The sequence below is a fragment of the Betta splendens genome, chromosome 8 (genome assembly GCF_900634795.4).
Source record: "Betta splendens chromosome 8, fBetSpl5.4, whole genome shotgun sequence".
Lineage (NCBI taxonomy): Eukaryota > Metazoa > Chordata > Actinopteri > Anabantiformes > Osphronemidae > Betta > Betta splendens.
In genome coordinates this window covers 2169473-2186956 of record NC_040888.2, presented here as the reverse complement: position 1 = coordinate 2186956, position 17484 = coordinate 2169473, and the positions used below count along the sequence as shown (strand labels likewise).

Below are 17484 nucleotides of genomic sequence, written 5' to 3'. Positions count from 1 at the left end.
ACAAGCCAGTATAAAATGTGTTACATATTCCCTCTGTAGGTTTAAAAATAAAGTCCTGCAGTACAAGACCTGCACTATTTAATGTAAGAGAAACTGTGGCTCTCTGTTGGCATCATTTGTAACTCAGTGAAACACCACCTCAAAGTTCATGACTTGTAATACATGTTGGAGTTCCATATTTTTATAGAACAAGCAGATGTACCATAAAAGGTACTACCATTTCCCACTGACAATACATTTTATTAAATAGGATTTACTTAAATTGTGACCAATAAATGATTAGTTGCAGTGAATGGACAACTAATTTACATCTAAATAATTACATAACTCAATAATTACTTCCTTAAGTGGAAGAAAACACTAAACCTGCTGATTACAGCAGCTCATCAGACAGAAGGAAATATTTGGAATATTCTGTGCAAAGTTTAAGATGGTATCTGTTATAAATATATTTAACTACAGTGTTGAAATTGAATAGTAATGTCTGATACATTATTAGAAGCAAATTTGACCATGAACCATGTCTGTTAATCAAGATCCTTTTTGAACTCCTTCACAAAATAAAAAAGACACATTTCTAAAATTAGTTGCTGCTGTTTGCTGTGTTGAAAACATTAGGTAGAGTCTGTTTAATAAAAAAGTAAAATAAAATACAGAAAAGTGAGTTTGTAATATCCTAATGTTTAATGAAAGGGTGATGTACTGATCAGCAAGAAAGGGGTACAGTAAAACTACGAGGGAAGGGGGGAAAAGGCTTGGTTCTCGAAACTTTCAACCGCAATACAATTCAGTCCAGAACTGCTGCAAAACCCTTGTGCACTAGCTTGCTGCGTGTCCAGGATGCAGGTGGGAGGCGCAGGGAAGAAGGCAAGGGTACTATGATAACGGTGCCATTGTTGTCACATAGAAATAAAGAAATTTAAGGGAAAAAACAATTCCGCTTTAACTATATCCCTCTGATCAAAGTTCAAAATGGAAGCACCCACACACACGGAGCTAACTGCAGGGCCTGATTGTGACTTCCACTTTTCTTACATCGGGGGATGGATAGGTTCCGTTTTTTGTTTGTTTTTTCCTTTTTCTCTTGGTTCTCAAACCCTCTTCAGGGTGCACTCATACTGCATACAGTTCATAGATCTTCTTGGCGCAATACGCCAGTGCAGCCAGTGCTATCGTATTATGGAGTCTCTTTCTGTGGACGTCATCCCTGCGTACCAATACCACGGGTGTCGAGGAGGTGAGTGTATGCAGGGGCAGCCGTGAGAGTTTTTGGCTGTCGTATTCCACTTGGTACTTGCAGCAGGGGTCAAACTGCCATGAAATCCCATACAAGGCAGCACAGGCCACACTGAGGGCACCAGCAGGCAACGCCACATAGCGCGAATATTCAACCGGCAGTGAAAGCGGCGTTAAGAGGCAAGCAGCACCTGACAACACGGCCGTCTTGTGCAGGCAGTTGCCCACAGTAATCCAACGGGCTGTCTCATCTCCGATGCGTGTGGGCTCAATGACAATGTATTTATACTGAGCCTCCAGAGCCTGCTCCAGCTCATATTCAAACTGGTCCTGTGCATTCTCCCCATTGTAGATCTCGTGCACGATGTAGCAGTCTGTTGCCGCCATCACTCCCCTGTACAGAAATGGAGAAACAAGGGGAAAACTGTGAGCAAAAAGATAAATACTACAAAAGTATTTGCCCTTTTTACTGGTGTGTGTAGTATATTACTAGTCAAATGTTGGACTTACAGCAGATGCACAGGTAACTACAAAACACATAATGAGCTTGGTTGTGCCTCCAAATCATCTGTGACTTTATGACTATCACCTTTTGTATGACATTGTTAGAAGGTGAATTCAATAAAACGACAACTGGCGGGAGATATGAATCTGTAACATGTGTTACTTTATTTTTCCAAACAAATTATAACGACCGAGTTTTGTTTTTATTTCTGACACAAACGAAACCTAAATAGTTCGAGGCTTAGTGAAAATTATTCTCAGATTTACTGAAAACGTTGTGGATCTGTGTCAACAGTCTGAGGCCTTTCAGATAGCTACATGTTGACAATGCATCAAAAAACGGTCTTATGTAAAGACACACACGAAAAAATAAATACATTGGAATTTTCCAAATTGGAAATAAATCAGTACCTGTTTGACGTTACGTCAGCTAACTTGCTTACACGGTAACGTTACAAAGTTGAAGTAGTGGTGAGCTAAGTTAAGACCGTTTTACTTCTAACACAAGGCGACAAACACAACAAACGACATTATTAATGTAGATCGGGTAGCACGGGGGTCGTGACATGCCCCACCTTTGAACGATAAACAGAGACTTTCTCTGCAGTTAACTGGTTGGTAAGAAATAACCAAAACATCGCGAGCTGATAGATTGTTTCTTGCTAGCGTTAGCTAGCTGTACACGTTAGCCTGCTAATGTTAGCTAAGCATTGAAATAAAATTCCGACTTGTCGTATTGACGTTTAACTTTAAATTCCAACCGATACGTATCTGCATGATTTGGCAATTAGTGACATCGACAAAATTATGTCTTGTTTTAAAACTTTCTCGTTTAACGGCCAAGATATGGAGTAACTGACCTCTCCCTGCTTACTGGGACACCGCGCCTCCTTCCCAGCGACGCCATGTTGGAGATACAACCGTGATTGCAGGTCACGTATGAGTGTCTCTAGCCTTCTGGGTACCGTAGTACGTCCATTCAGTCAACGCCTCTATTGAATAACAAATTATACTGCAATTCCCAAGATGCTTTATGGCTGGGTACCCGTCTTAACGTATTTTTAATTGCATGGAGATTTCTGAGAGGTCTGGCCATATTCTAAGGCAAACAAACCAAAGCATGTTTTCTTACAACGCGATTATTGACAATTAACATAGATTTCATAAAACCATAAAAAGCGTTTACTTGATTGCACATACAATATGTTCTTTACACTGTGAAAAACATTGGTTTACTCTCCTTTTATTATGATATTTATATTTTAAATACTTTGGGGTACCCATACTGTACCCTCGCGTGCCGTCAGGGTGGCCACGTGCTCGTGTCCGCGTGCTGTAACCCGAGGCGCTTTTCAAATAATGGCTACGTTTAGAAACGTGACATCCGTTGTGAACATCAGTGATAACTACTGCAAAAGTCTAATATTGCAGAAAGCTAAATGAAACATGCAGAAGAGAACAAATATAATAATTTATTTCACATGCTTCATTAATCTGTTATTCCAATCAGCTGCTGTCACGTTGCACATTCATTCTCCAGACTGCTACACTGGAGCTTTATCTAAGCTGCCCTGGTGGTGTGGCTCTTGTATTCTTGTATTTTAGAATCATTAGGCAAGCGTGTGCTTGGAAACATTTAAAGCTGTGGAATGCATCAGACTCATACCCTATTTACGAAACGATTTTTAATAAAATAAAATCTACATACCTTGGATTTCACATTTTTGATAAAATTGTGATGAAGATAGTTTTATTTTATTAAAATGATATTCAATATTTATTGAAAATCAAAAACTAAAAATCGACTATAATAGGGGCTACCGTTTTACAAATACATATGTATTATTTACACACACAAACTTCTGAAGTTACAACAAACTTCAACCGGCGCACACCGCAAAACACACGTGGAACAGCCATGACCGCCTGCGCGAACAAGAAACGCGGGATAGGTCTAAGCAGCGGTGCAGTGAAGCGCAGTCGGCCCATCCACATACTTTACAATGTCGGTCGAGTGACGCGGTCGCAGCGGCAGCAGCTACTTTCATAATTACGTAAGCAGTTCAGCGGTTGTGTCGTTCCGTAATAACACATAACGTTAAGGTTGAATTGTGCCTTTTCTGTCATCATGGACTCAACGACCACAAAAGAAGCAGAAAAGCACTGCGTTCTGTGCTGTCAAGAAGTCGATATCTTCGCCCTAGGAAAGTGTGATCACCCGGTTTGCTTCCGCTGCTCTACCAAGATGAGGGTGCTGTGCGAGCAGAAGTACTGCGCCGTCTGCCGGGAGGAGCTCGACAAGGTGCGCCTTCCTGCGCTACTATACATCGGGGATGGCGCCTGGGTGTGCTAGCTAGGCCTCATCCTCCTGTTAGTTGTATTGTAAAAAATACATATGTACGGTAACTACAAATATGTTTGTAATAGGTCACAAAGAATGGCTGGCTACGGAGAACAACTTTGTCAACTAACAGCTTTTACTTTTGTTTTGCTGTTATTTGATTAGCTTAGTTAGCAGATACTAACTTTAGCATTTCGTCCATGTACGTTGCACCTAACGTAACTAGCTAGCTGCCGCTAGCTGTAGCTGCTAAAGCCGGATAGCCTCACATTTGACAGCATGCTAGTCCGACCGGCTTTGCTAGCACGTTCACTGAATGTATCAATGAATTTGAGATCGAGTGACGTGTAGTAAAACGTCATCTGTTACTTAAACTAGTGAAGTATTGGCTTGTTAACGTTGGCTCTTGTCTGTCAAGTGTTCTTTAAATTCACATGTTGCTGTCTTATGTAAATGCTAATGGTAGTTACATGGACTTTAGCCAGCTTGTCAGCAAATCAGGGAGTCAGGGCCGTGTCATAATGACAGGGGCTTGACCCTGCACCACTCCCTTTAAAGTCACACCTATGAGCCTGTCCTTTGTTTATACGGGGTGAAATACATTTTGTTTATAACTCGCTGTATGTGCGTAGGCTCAAAACACATTAACAACACTGACTGTTTTAATAAGTAGATGTGTTTCCATAAGTCCAAACACTATCCAACATACTACTTTGTAATCTTTGTCCAATAACTGTGACTTCAGTTCACCTTTTGCTTTATAAGGTTTTAACCTTGCCCAGATTCTAGGCGTATTATTTTTCTTTTTCCATAAAATCTGCTTTTAAACATTTTTTAACTAAATTGAGCCTTGTGCTAACGCTCTTTCCAGCGGAGTTTACGGGAAAGTGAGCATTTCCCACATGCTAACTGTTGTCTTGCTCTTAGGTGGTTTTCGTGAAAAAACTGGCGACATTCTCATCTCTGCCCTACCAGCAGTTTCCCTCTGAGAAGAAACATGACATCTATTTTGGTGATGAGAAGATCTATGCTCAGTACAGGTGATGTTCCTTTCGGCTGTGGTGTGTCTGTACAGTTAATGATTGCTGCTCTCGCCAGTTTCTCACAAAGTAGAAGTTGTCAGCAACTAGAAATAGATGAGACTTAAATCTCCAATATACAGCACCAGTCAGCAGTAAAATGAGAGAACCCCCCCCACCCACTTTGCTCCAATGTGCTCCTGTGCCTTCTGCTGTACTTTTCCTTGTGCAGCTCTTCAATAATTACCCATCATCAGAGAAATATATATAATATATATATATATAAAATATATAATGAAAAATGCTAAGGAATGGGAATATTCTGTGGTTGGCTATTAATGTTAAGTGTTATAAAGGAGAACCTTTAAGCTATTGTCTCATCTGTCTTAGTCCTTGTTTTTCTTTAGCTTCTTTTTCCAACTCAATCTAACCAACTTTTATTATCTTCCTTCTATTAGTACTCTTAGTGAATGTGTATTTAATTTGAAAATATACTATAATTAGAAAATGTCTTAATTACAAAAGGATTTTCTATTTATACGTTTGTCAAAATTGAAATCTAACCCTGACCTTTTGGGATGTGTGGATTTTATCAGGCATCTGCTGCTATCTGAGTGCGTCCATTGTCCAGAGTCTAAGGTTTTCTCCAGGTTTGAGGAGCTAGAGCAGCACATGAGGAAGCAGCACCAGCTCTTCACTTGTAAGCTTTGCACAAAGCATCTGAAGGTATACCTCTTAATTACAAAATATAATACTGGAGACTGCAATTAGGTTGTAGGACATTGTCTATTTGACTGTTTGTAGAATTTTAATCTGAAAATGCAGTAGCATATTGATGATTGTAGAACATATAATCTTGATATTTTAGTTTAGTAAACCATATTTTACTCTTCAGATCTTCTCTTATGAGCGTAAGTGGTACAACCGTAAGGAGCTAGCACGACACAGAGCACATGGAGACCCGGATGACACTAGTCACAGAGGCCACCCTCTCTGCAAGTTCTGTGATGATCGCTACCTTGATAATGATGAGCTGCTGAAACATTTGCGAAGGGACCATTATTTCTGCCATTTCTGTGATGCAGATGGTTCTCAGGAATACTACAGGTGTATATCACATTCGCTAAATAGTCTTGTTGTAGTTATTCGTCAGTAGGGTCAGTTTGGAATAAAATCTTATTACTCCCTTATCGACAGTGATTACAAGTACTTGAGTGAGCACTTCAGAGAAAGTCACTATCTGTGCGAGGAAGGCCGATGTGCCACAGAACAGTTCACCCATGCATTTCGCTCTGAGATTGACTACAAGGCCCACAAAGCTGCAGCACACAGCAAGAACCGGGCAGAGGCTCGACAGAACCGCCACATTGACCTGCAGTTTAATTACACCCCAAGACAACAGAGGAGAAACGAAGGTTGGAGAAGATTTCTCTGTGTTTGATTTTCTTTGCTTTCCCCCCAGTCATATTAATTTAATGTAACCGTTATTTAGAGGCCTTCAATGTGGGTAAATGTGTGTTTAGGTCTGACAGGTGAGGACTATGAGGAGGTCCGTCATAATCGAGGTGGAAGAGAACGTCCACATGGAGGGCAGAAGAGTTGGAGGTACTCACGGTGAGTAAACAGATAAAGATGTTTGGATATAGGTTGGTTGTGTAAAATATTTATTGAAGATTGGCTGCATTTTTCTCTACTCATCTGTGTTTGCGTGTCCATGCAGAGAGGACGAGGACAGGCAGATGGAAGCTGCTATTAGGGCGTCTATCGCACAACGTAGACAAGAGGAGAGAGGAGCGGTGCAGCAGAGGAGCACTCCCAAATACTTTAGAGAGGAGAAGACGGAGAGAATAGAACCAGAGGAACCCACACACAGAACCGGACACATCAAACCAACAAGCAAACCTCCAGGTTGTTTTGATTATGGAACTTTGTTCATATGTCTTTTTATAGTGTTGGCCTCCAGTGTTTTTAGCTACCCAGGCTCATACACACATTGCTGAGGTAGCTAGTTGTGATTCCATTGTGTTTATTGTCACCAACAGTAAGAACTATGAAGAGCACCAGTCCAGAAGATGACTTCCCAGTTTTAGGTGCTACAGCTGCTGCTGCTGCTTCAATGTAACTTTTACTTTCTTTACCAATGTAATTTTTATTCTTATATATATTGCTAGCTTAAATGTTGATTTTCTGTTCCATACATGTGTTGCTGCAGTGTAAAGCCAGCTCCTGTGGCAGTTGTAGCGTCCCAACAACCTCCAAAGGAAGATGATTTTCCCAGTCTGTCAGCTGTAGCTGCGGTACCCCTCATGACCCCGGTGTACTCTGGTCAATCTAGGAAGGCTTCATCTTTCTTGGAAGAGGACTTCCCTGCTCTTGTGTCTAAGATCAGACCCCACAAACCTGCAGGAGGCACCAAGTCTGCTTGGTCCAACAGCACCGCAGTATCTAAACCCATCACTAACCCTCCTCCATCCAGACCCACCCCTCCACTTTCCTCTGTAGCCTCTGCCCCTCAGCTCCTCTGCTCTTCAACGTCGTCCACTTCACGGAGGAAAAAGAAGGTAGGAGAGAACGTGAAGGCTGCATTTACCAGAACGCCTTCTTCCTCGGATGACGAGAGTGGAGGCTTGACGCAGCAGGAGTTCCGCTCCGTTCCCACTATGCTGGATATCTCTTCTCTGCTCACGGTTAAAGGAGGCAACAGCAAACCTTCTCCTGTGACCTCCAGCTCCCCAAACCCAGCTCCAAGCACTAGTCTCCCTGCTGCCAAAGGCAACAAGAAGAAAAAACCACAAAAGACAACAGCTGCTCCCTCCACGTCTGTCTCCTCCCTGTCTGGGATGGCGACACCTGTAAATACCATTCCAGTAGAAACGGTGGCACAAAAGGAGAATGTCCCAGAAAAAAATGTAAACAAGCCTCTGTCCAGTGTTGTGACGGCGCCACTGTCCAGTGGATTGGCTAATGGCCAACCTGACAAATCACCACCCATTAACAAGAAGACTGATACAGGAACCATTCATTCCAACACAGACCCACCTCTTCAAAAGGAGGAAGAGTTTCCTGCTCTCATAACCAAGAAACCACCACCAGGTTGGTACAACAGCCAAAATATTTATCATTTTAGCTTCAGTTTATGCTACTGTTTGTATGTTTTCTGCATTCATATTCACCTAATCAGTTTATTGCAGATATAGTTATATATTTAAATCACAAAGGTGTTGTTCAGTAGAAAATGGACTTGACAAGTACTGCAGCAGTGGGATAGAAGTTCACCTTGACAACTAAGTAGCTGTGTATGTGTGTCTGTGTATATTTCTCAGGCTTCAAGTCCTCTTTCCCGATGAAGGCCTCAGCTCCTCCTTCCTCCACCACAGTGACACCACCTCCACCCGGTCTGGGGGTCTCTGGCACCAGGCCGCCCCCAGGCTTCACTGGTATCCCGCTCAACAGCAATGTGGTGGAACCTGGTGATTCTGCAGTCAACCTGTGAGCCGCTCTGCCTCTTGATACACGACTTCCTCGTCTTTGTGTTTCAGTTGTATCTAATATATGATTCTACTCGTCCTAGCCCCCCCAAGGTGTCCAACTGTGGTTACCTGGTGCCAGAGGATTTCAACCAGAGGAACCTGGAGCTGATCCAGTCTATTAAAAAGTACCTGAATAACGATGAGTCCAAGTTCAACCAGTTCAAAAACTACTCTGCACAATTCAGACAGGTACGAAAGTATCGTAGGAATTGAAGAAATGTTTTGGTGTATGATATGTCAATACTCATTACTTATTAAATGTGAAGCTATGAAGTCACCTGACTAATAGCAAAGTTATAAAATTAGTTCCAGGCCTTACTGTGCCCGTCTCCGTTCCAGGGTGTGATATCAGCAGCACAGTATCACCACAGCTGTAAGGACCTGCTCGGAGACAATTTCAACAGGATCTTCAACGAACTGCTTGTCCTCTTACCGGACACTGGCAAGCAGCAGGAGCTGCTGACGGCCCACGGAGACTGTAAGGCCCTGGAGAAACAGTCTGGCGCTGGGGTAGGAAAGAAGAACAAGAACAAGAAGAACGTCTGGCAGACGCCCACCACGGTGTCCCATGTAGCGGCTGAGCTGGACTGCCAGGTATGCCCCACGTGTAGACAGGTTGTGGCCCACAAAGACTTCAACTCCCACAAGACACTGCACCTGAGGGAAACGGAGGAGTTCCCCTCTTTGCAGTCTATTAGCCGTATCATCAGCTAGCCCCCTGGTTCCCCCTTGTTCTGTTCATATGTGCCTGCAGCACCTGGTTTTCCCTGGCTGCAGAGGTTGTTGGGCCCTGTTTTGTGACTGAAGGTAAATTTGAGAAGTGCTGATTTGGTTACTCTGATGAGGACCGTGTTGGTTGGTTCCTGAGTGGATTTTTCCCAACTCACATATTTTAAGGACAACTCCAGTCGGCACTGGTGACGGCTAACAGCGATCAGTGAATCTAATGTAAGAGGTTCAACACGAGTTGATTCTTTACTTGAAAAAATGCTTTTCTCCCTAAGAAAGTTTATAAAGACTTACATTTTGTATATTTGCTTTGTACCTTGACTTGAAATGTCAGCGTAAGCGATGATGAAATGTCTGATTGTCCAGTGGGCTGCTTGGTGAAAAAACAAAATAAACACAATGTCCAGTTCAACTATTTAGCTCCATATTTATTTATTTAAGTGTAGGTGGCTAATTGCTTTTGGTTGTTGGCTGCCTGTCACAGGCAGCATGAAGGAAGACGAGGGCCAGGACAGATGCTGTTGCTCAAGGGCTCACCTGGATCCTAAACAATAAAAGAAAAACTTTGCCTGTCTTTCACCTTACGTTCTTCATTTTAAGAATTAGCATTAAAACAGCACAACAGCTACAGAGATGATACCGTGATGTTTGCAATACAAGGAATTGTTGTCATTCCAGTCTGCACCCACCAATCTGCTCTTTCTGCTTTGTCTGAGCCTCCTGCAGGAACAGCCAAACCAGCTGAGTTGTTCTTGGGGGGCAGGTTTGTGAAAACCCGTAGAACCCAGACACGAGTAAAGGCAGTGTGAGAAGTCGAACATGTTCACGCGAGGCTCAGTCTCTCTCAGGACCGTTAACGCGGTGAATGATTGTACACGCTTGTCTGTACGTCATGCAGCAGCTTCCTCTATCTGGCTCCAATAAAGCTGTTTCTACCAGCAGTGTATGTTTTGTATGTTTGTAGATGTTTGTTTGTCACACACTCACTCATTAAACTCAGGTACAGGAACTGTCCAAAACATGTCTTTATTTGCATGACGCTCGGTCTGCAGTTATTCAGGTAACAGACAGTGACACACATCTCTGTACACAGTGATTTTACACCTTCAGAACAGGAAGAAACATGTTAAAGGAGCAGTCCGCTATAAAATCAGTTGATGAGGTTGAACTTTACTTATCAATATTATGGGGGACATAATGTAAGATCCATGCAACGTCCTCTGATACTGGAGCCCCTTCTACACATCATAACCTGTAATTACCTTACAAAACCGTATGATAACACAGCTCTGATTTTAATGCAGAGCCCCTTTAAAAGTGGTCAACAGCGTGTGTTCTAGTAAACAAATAATCATTGAGTTTTCCTTTTTTAATTTTCAGTATCACAGGACAAACCAGACCCTGGACAGCATCATACACAGGTTCCATTTAGGTTATAACGTACTGAGTTTTACAGTCAACCAATAGCACGGCCGTGTACAAAAACACACAATGCTCCTATTATTTTATTCTACCACACTGACGAGACAGAAGCACTCAGAACAATAATACGACGTGTTCTGGCAGTAGCTCCAAAGTACAGAACAGCAGCTTGATCGTCCCCAGCAGCTGGAGAACCACACGGTGTTGGTTTAATACTGGTCATCGGGTTTTAAACTAACATTATTATTATTATTATTATTTAGATGATTGTTTTGTTCCCATTTTGAACTTTTACCAAATCAAATTTCTGAAAGTAGCTCTTTTTATTCCAGCCTTTTTGGGTTTGATCACACTCGTTTTGTGTTTTTTGCCTTTGGACTAATGTCTTACCTACATTTAGCATCTTTATGGTTTGTGCATCATGAATGGTAAAACTCTCCTATAATCTGTTACTGCACCAGTTGTGTTGACATCCTGGAGCTCACCTCCCTGTTACTGAGCTCAGCTTTTGATCCCCTACATGGAAGTCTTTGTGTCTAATGGAGGACATCGTTTTCATTTACTCTGGAACCTTGAGGTAAAATCACACAAATCAGTGGTTCAGGCATCTGGGTGCAACTTGTTCTGATTTATGAAAACATCCTGAGTCCAACTTAAGCGACATGATACTAATTATATAAATGATTGTTATACAACTATTTCATGCATCATTATGATCATTATAGGTCCCAGAGCCCCAGTTGTCCTGCAGCGCCACATGGTTTCCGCTTTAACGTGTTTCGATTCATGTCTCATCAGACAAGCTTTGTCTCATAACTCGTGCTTCACGTATCCTGATGTGCAGCACAAAGACGATACTTTTTAGGGGAAGTGTGACGTGTGATTCCACCCTCTGCACTGAAACCTCGTCAAACACACGTTTGAGAAAAATAACTTCTATGCAGCACAAACTAAGTGACCAAACGCACACGTTCACATCGTTTTAACACAAGCGCAGGCCTCGTGCACGCCCATACGTGTGCACGTGTCACACGTGGACGCTCCCACTCACATTTACAGACACACCAGAACAGATCGACTGATGGAGAGTGAACGACACACCGCTGTCGTTGGCATGGTTACTATCTACATACATGGGCCCCTAGTGGCTCACATCCATCCAACTCTGTCCCTGTCACCATGGCAACTAATTCTGACCCCCCCCCCCCCAACACCACAATGCCAGGATGGGTGAATTAGGAAACTAGCTTAAACATCCCACAAACGAGTAATTGCACCTTCTCCTAAATCTATTGCCTCCAGCCCCACCTGTGTGTACACGCACGCAGGCACGCACGCACGCACGCACGCACGCACGCACGCACGCACGCACGCACGCACGCACACACACACACACTCTTTGTAGTTACATTAAAACTCTGTCGACATTGACAACATAGTAGTAACGCAGTAATCAGAACGGCTATAGAACACAGGGCAGTTTGGCAGCTTCTACAACGTAAACGTAAAGAGACCTGACGAACCCAGAACCTCCACACACACGACGCTCAGCGTAGGGACCGTCTCAAAGCACACGCTGCCAGCATCTGGAACCTGCGTCCTCGTGGCCGTTGCAGCATCTGGTTGCTTGTGTCTCTGCACAGCGCTTTTCAGTCTCAAGTCATGTTCGTTGTAGTTGTTGTTCGGCTTTGTGTCATTTTCGTCTCTGTAGCAGTTGGAGTCTGGCTTTGACTCGTCTTTTGGAATTGCTCGTCTCTTTTGTAGTTGTTTTGTCTTCTTTGCTTTGCGATTTGACTTTTCCAGCATTTACAAGTTCCTTCTGACCCTTTGATACTCTTCTCTTTGCCTGTCGGACACGCACTTGAGTTGAAATAGTAGATTTTATGTCAGGAAGACAAAACCGATGATACAGAAGCTTAATATTTAGGGCCGTGTTTGATAAAAGGTCATCTTTCAGTCGTCAGGTCGGTTCCTCAGCATCAGCGTGTGTTTGTAATGAGCAGTTTGTCCTTTGAGACGGTGCCTAACGCCGATCTAACCGACAGTCACTATCCTACCTATAGTACACTATAAATATACCTACATAAGAATGTGAGATATTGCACTTGGTCACAAAACATTATCATTTTTTTGTTGTGTTTTTTTTTTTTTTTTTTTTTTTTTTTTACAGCATGTGGAACTCTACTAACGTAAGTCACTGTCTGGACACACAGTACAGTATGGCACTTAGTTGATCTCTACGTTTTAAACATGCAGTTTCAGAACACATGACCACTTTCAGCTGCAGCAGCACGCGCTGCAGCCAAAAGAATGCTGTGACCTTTCAAATGAATGAAAAGAACAAGATGGAGGTGCTGCATGTGCGTGTGCCTCCTGCACTATATTTAGAGCTAATACTGCTTTGTAGTGGACTTGCTCACTTGTTGATCCCTTGATCCCCCTTTTTGTGTTAAAATAGTATTTGAATACTACAAAGTGGCCTCCTCTCCTTCATCCCCTCCTGTTTCCTTTTCACTCTGAGCTGAGGCTGCTGGGTTTGTTCAACCAGAAGGCGGATTGTGGAATAAAGGGTTAGAAAAGCTGGAATGTTTAGGAAGGAAAAGGAAGGAGAGGAGGACATGAGGAAGGGGAGGCCACTTTATTCAACAACGATCAATAACTCAGCCCAAATCACTGCATCAAAGCATCACAGAGAGAGATTTTCTTGGACTTTTCTTCTCGTCCACCTCCCGAGCGTGTCTAATAAATGGGAACCTGGTACGTGGGCGCTGCGTTGTTCTCGGTGAACGGTGGGCTCTGGTAGGTCTCTGTGGTGTCGGCGGTGCCGCCGCCCGGCGAGTTGGAGGGGTACGGCTGGGTGGGCGCGCCGCCGTCCATGTGCTCTGTGGTGAACAGGGTCATGTCTGTACCGAGCAGGTACTTCTGGACCGCCCGCACGGTCAGACCGGCCTGAGGAGAGAGAGGGAGAGAGGGAGGGAGAGCGAGAGAAAGAGGGAGGAGGGGAGGGAGAGCGAGAGAGAGAAAGAGGGAGGGAGGGAGGGAGAGAGAGAGAGAGAGAGGGAGGGAGAGAGAGAGACAGGGAGGGAGGGAGAAAGAGAGAGGGAGAGAGAGAGAGGGAGGGAGAGCGAGAGAGAGAAAGGGGGAGGAGGGGAGGGAGAGAGAGAGAGAGAGAAAGAGGGAGGGAGGGAGGGAGGGAGGGAGGGAGGGAGGGAGGGAGGGAGAGAGAGAGAGAGGGAGGGAGAGAGAGAGAGGGAGGGAGAGAGAGAGAGAGAGAAAGAGGGAGGAGGGGAGGGAGGGAGAGAGGGAGGGAGAAAGAGAGAGGGAGAGAGAGAGAGAGAGGGGGGGGGAGAGCGAGGGAGAAAGAGGGAGGGAGGGAGAAAGAGAGAGGGAGAGAGAGAGAGGAGAGAGAGAGGGAGAGAGAGAGAGAGGGAGAGAGAGAGAGGGAGAGAGAGAGAGGGAGAGAGAGAGAGGGAGAGAGAGAGAGAGAGAGAGAGAGAGAGAGGGAGGGGGAAACAGAAGTTTATGTTTATGAAAGCTGAGGCTTTATAACAAGTCTTTCCTCTTAGTGTGAACAATTAGACAAAGACCTGGTTTATGAATGAATTAGCAATTAATTCTGGTCCTACATGGATTAGAGGCCCCACTTTTATCAGCATAATCAATACTGATTTTTGGAACATAAAGCAGAGGTTAATGTAATGAAACTAGACCTCCACAGGAATCTGACTTATTGTTGTGAAGATGCTGACGGTCACATCTGAGGACGTCTGCATGACGTTTACACGTTGGCCCATGTTTCCTCGCTGGACTCGGTCTGGTTCTGGTTCTGGCTGCCGGTTCTTACCCAGCTGATTATGGAGAAGAACGAGAAGGCGATGGCTGCGCGGGCTGCGTCCGCCCCCTGGTTGAGTGGCAGCTCGTCAGGCGTGGTCCGAGACCACTGATTGGCCAGGAAGCAGAAACTCACGAAGTACAGGAAAGTCCAGAACCCTGGAGGGAACCAGACAGAGCTCATATGATGCTGACAGACGCCTGAGGACAAGTTATGTCCTGCAAATGGAAGACACTCTTATTTTCATTATCATCAGCCCAAAACAATGGTAAACGGCTCCTCACCTGAGAAGCCGATCTCGACCATCACCGCCTTCTTCCTGTCCTTGACGGAGCTGATGGAGGAGAACTTGTAGTCGAGCAGAAAGAAGAAGGAGCAGGCCAGGAGCCCCACCAGGCCCACGAACACGCCGTAGTTACAGGCGTCTGCGTTTTTGTGGAAAACACAGTGGAGGCGCTCGCTGCCCAGGTTCACGTAGCCCTCGTTCACAATGGAGGCGAACACCACCAGGGAAAATATCTGGAGGCAAAGCAACGGAGCCCAGTGTTTAAGAATGCCTTTTATTTGGTGTTATTATGCTTATTATTACACATGCACACACGCACGCACGAACACGCACACGCACACGCACACGCACACACACACACACACACATCTCTACTTTGGTGTCTTTGACATTGCACAGACCAGCCTAATTTCAACCACCACCCTCTGACTCCCTGAAGAGGTGGATGCTTCACTTCCCCTCAGGAATCACGACCGACCATGACCCTGAAGCAGCCGTGAACCAGAAGCGGAAGTTGTTCTCCAGTAGTTACGTCCCATATTTCTAAATCAATAACGTCCCTCTTCATGCCTGATCTGCCTCCCTCTGTTCTGGACCGGTGCACTGACACTGATCAGATGACTAACAGTGGATGGCAGAATAGGGCCATGTGACACACACACACACACACACACACACACACACACACACACACACACACACACACACACACACACACACACACACACACACAATGCCTTCACACTTGAGGGTTTGGATCATATGATGATGGAAGAAGACACAATGCGAAGATGTCAGGTTTAAATGTGAACCTTATCACATGAGCTTCACTGTAAAACATCAAACAGCAAATAAATGGAATGGACTGAGATTCTCAGAACTGCTGCTGTTTCTGTGAAAATAACATTTGTGTGACAGTAAGTTCAGACTAAAACCAAAGTCGCCCACACTGCAGCCCTGTTGATTAAAGCCAGCTCTGTTTGTAATGTGCTACTAACGCGACTGCGCTGCTGAATCCACTCGATTCTGTTCATAATTAGTCAAATAACAGCGTCTATAGACTGAGTGTCTTTAAGCAACATGAGAATAAATCCTTTACAAGAATCATTTTCTCCTGTGTGCAGTTGTTTCTCCTCAACCTGCTTCGCTTGATTTGACATTTTGTTCCTTTCACCTAAATCAAGCATCTTTCATTTCTCACACCTACACTAATAGCAGGCACAGAGCGAATCTGCATCAAAAGGTTCGGAGCGGTGATGGGAAAATACGCTGATCACGGTTATTTTTAAATCCTTTGATGGAGGCTGTTTGAAGGGAGCGTGGGTTTCTCCTCACTGGAAATCCCGTTTTACGTCCACCTGAAGAACCCAGATCATGTGAACATCACGCAGGCCTCTAATGCGTGACTTCATTCCCTCCGCTGTGCCGTCGGAGCCGCGTGCTGCTGGAGGAGACCTTTACGTGTCACCCAGAGGTGACGCGCAGCATCAAACGTCAGGGCACGACGCGTCTCCGCGGCCCCGCGTGCGTAACGACGTCCACGGACCAATCACAGGTGCGACGACGGACGACGACGCTTTAGGGGTTAATCAGCAAAATCATTAACCGAGACGCGGCTAAAAGCGACTCAGGTGCGCGAGTGCTGCGGTCACAGTTCAGGCGGAGATAAAAACCCACGGTGACCGACGGAAGGAGCGCGGAGGCGGACAACGGGTCTCCTCCTCAGGCTCCGCACGACCGGGTTCTGTCCGACGCACGTTTAAGCTGCTCGTTACCCGCTGCAGGCGATTAAATATTGATGCAAGGTGTTGTCCAAGAAAACGTGTGTGGAGAAGCAGCGAGGGGGCAGGTTCTGACGGGCAGCAGGCCGTGGTTACACCCTGCGCGGTGGTCACTTCTATAAAAAGCGCCGCTGACGGACACTAATCTCACGCTTCTCCCTTCACGCGCTCCGCTCATCAATTATCGGTGGATTTCCAGGGTCTAAATTTACAGTAGAACACGTCACGGGTCTCGCGCAGCGACGACAACAGAGAGGACGACCCCCCCCCCACCACCACCGCCTCACGCAAACACCAGTATGGAAAGCCCGCTCTCACCCAGGACAGCACTCGGAGGACGGTCTGCGGCTGCTTGGCGAAGCTGATCGGGTCGAGGGTGGAGCCGGTCCGGCCCGCTCCGAACGATCCCACTCCGTCCATCTTCTGTCGCTCGCTCGCTCGCTCTCGGTGCGCTCCTTGCGGCTCCACGCTCCCGGCTCCACGGCAGGATGCTGCTGCTCAGCCGCTGTGGGGACGGGTCTGGCGCGCACCCGCGGGCGCGCGGCCACGGCGGCGGACGCAGCGAGCGAGGGGGGCGCGCGCGGGAGCGTCGTGCCCGCGCCCGGGACTGCTGGGAAAGACCGGGATTCAGCTGGCGAATAAAGGGGGCGTCTCATTGTTGGGGCCACTACTTATCTGCAATCTCTTCATTGTTACAGCAGCATTCATCTACTTGACACATCGGAAAATGTGATTCTCCGGAGAAAACGATGCTTTTGCTGAGAATAAAAAGGCTTTGATGGTGCAGGATTTCTCCTGATTAGA

At 45.3% G+C, this 17484-nt stretch overlaps 3 protein-coding genes across 4 annotated transcripts; 1 reads left to right on the top strand and 2 right to left on the bottom strand.

The window, feature by feature from the left end:
- Positions 1–191: 191 nt before the first annotated feature.
- tmem11 (transmembrane protein 11) lies at positions 192–2748 on the bottom strand. Its single transcript, XM_029160200.3, has 2 exons — positions 2601–2748; positions 192–1630 (listed from the first exon to the last, which is right to left on the bottom strand). The coding sequence occupies exons 1-2, from the start codon at positions 2645–2647 to the stop codon at positions 1114–1116; spliced, it is 564 nt and encodes a 187-aa protein (XP_029016033.1). The 5' UTR covers positions 2648–2748; the 3' UTR covers positions 192–1113.
- An 894-nt stretch (positions 2749–3642) lies between these two features.
- Positions 3643–9771, top strand: znf598 (zinc finger protein 598). Of its 2 annotated transcripts, XM_029160194.2 has the most exons (13): positions 3643–3794; positions 3891–4042; positions 5009–5121; positions 5697–5826; positions 5996–6207; positions 6298–6515; positions 6624–6714; positions 6821–7008; positions 7143–7218; positions 7313–8193; positions 8424–8589; positions 8672–8819; positions 8970–9771. In XM_029160194.2, exons 2-13 carry the CDS (start codon positions 3986–3988, stop codon positions 9342–9344), a joined length of 2655 nt encoding a protein of 884 aa, XP_029016027.1. In that variant the 5' UTR covers positions 3643–3794; positions 3891–3985; the 3' UTR covers positions 9345–9771. The 2 variants fall into 2 exon arrangements, with proteins under 2 accessions (XP_029016027.1, XP_029016026.1); XM_029160193.3 differs by having other exon boundaries at positions 3658–4042.
- A 589-nt stretch (positions 9772–10360) lies between these two features.
- Positions 10361–17238, bottom strand: syngr3a (synaptogyrin 3a). The gene is made up of 4 exons (XM_029160198.3): positions 16999–17238; positions 14898–15132; positions 14626–14771; positions 10361–13730 (listed from the first exon to the last, which is right to left on the bottom strand). Exons 1-4 carry the CDS (start codon positions 17098–17100, stop codon positions 13521–13523), a joined length of 693 nt encoding a protein of 230 aa, XP_029016031.1. The 5' UTR covers positions 17101–17238; the 3' UTR covers positions 10361–13520.
- Between the last annotated feature and the right edge of the window lie 246 nt (positions 17239–17484).

Excerpts from the sequence above, each read along its gene's own strand:
- tmem11 (XM_029160200.3), bottom strand. The coding sequence starts at position 2,647 with ATGGCGTCGCTGGGAAGGAGGCGCGGTGTCCCAGTAAGCAGGGAGAG. Across the intron at positions 1,631-2,600 it reads GTCCCAGTAAGCAGGGAGAG|GGGAGTGATGGCGGCAACAG; the intron begins GTCAGTTACTCC and ends ATTTCTGTACAG.
- znf598 (XM_029160193.3), top strand. The coding sequence starts at position 3,869 with ATGGACTCAACGACCACAAAAGAAGCAGAAAAGCACTGCGTTCTGTGC. Across the intron at positions 7,219-7,312 it reads GCTGCTGCTGCTGCTTCAAT|TGTAAAGCCAGCTCCTGTGG; the intron begins GTAACTTTTACT and ends GTGTTGCTGCAG. Across the intron at positions 8,590-8,671 it reads GGTGATTCTGCAGTCAACCT|CCCCCCCAAGGTGTCCAACT; the intron begins GTGAGCCGCTCT and ends TACTCGTCCTAG.
- syngr3a (XM_029160198.3), bottom strand. The coding sequence starts at position 17,100 with ATGGACGGAGTGGGATCGTTCGGAGCGGGCCGGACCGGCTCCACCCTC. Across the intron at positions 15,133-16,998 it reads TCCTCCGAGTGCTGTCCTGG|ATATTTTCCCTGGTGGTGTT; the intron begins GTGAGAGCGGGC and ends CTTTGCCTCCAG. Across the intron at positions 13,731-14,625 it reads TCTTCTCCATAATCAGCTGG|GCCGGTCTGACCGTGCGGGC; the intron begins GTAAGAACCGGC and ends CTCTCTCCTCAG.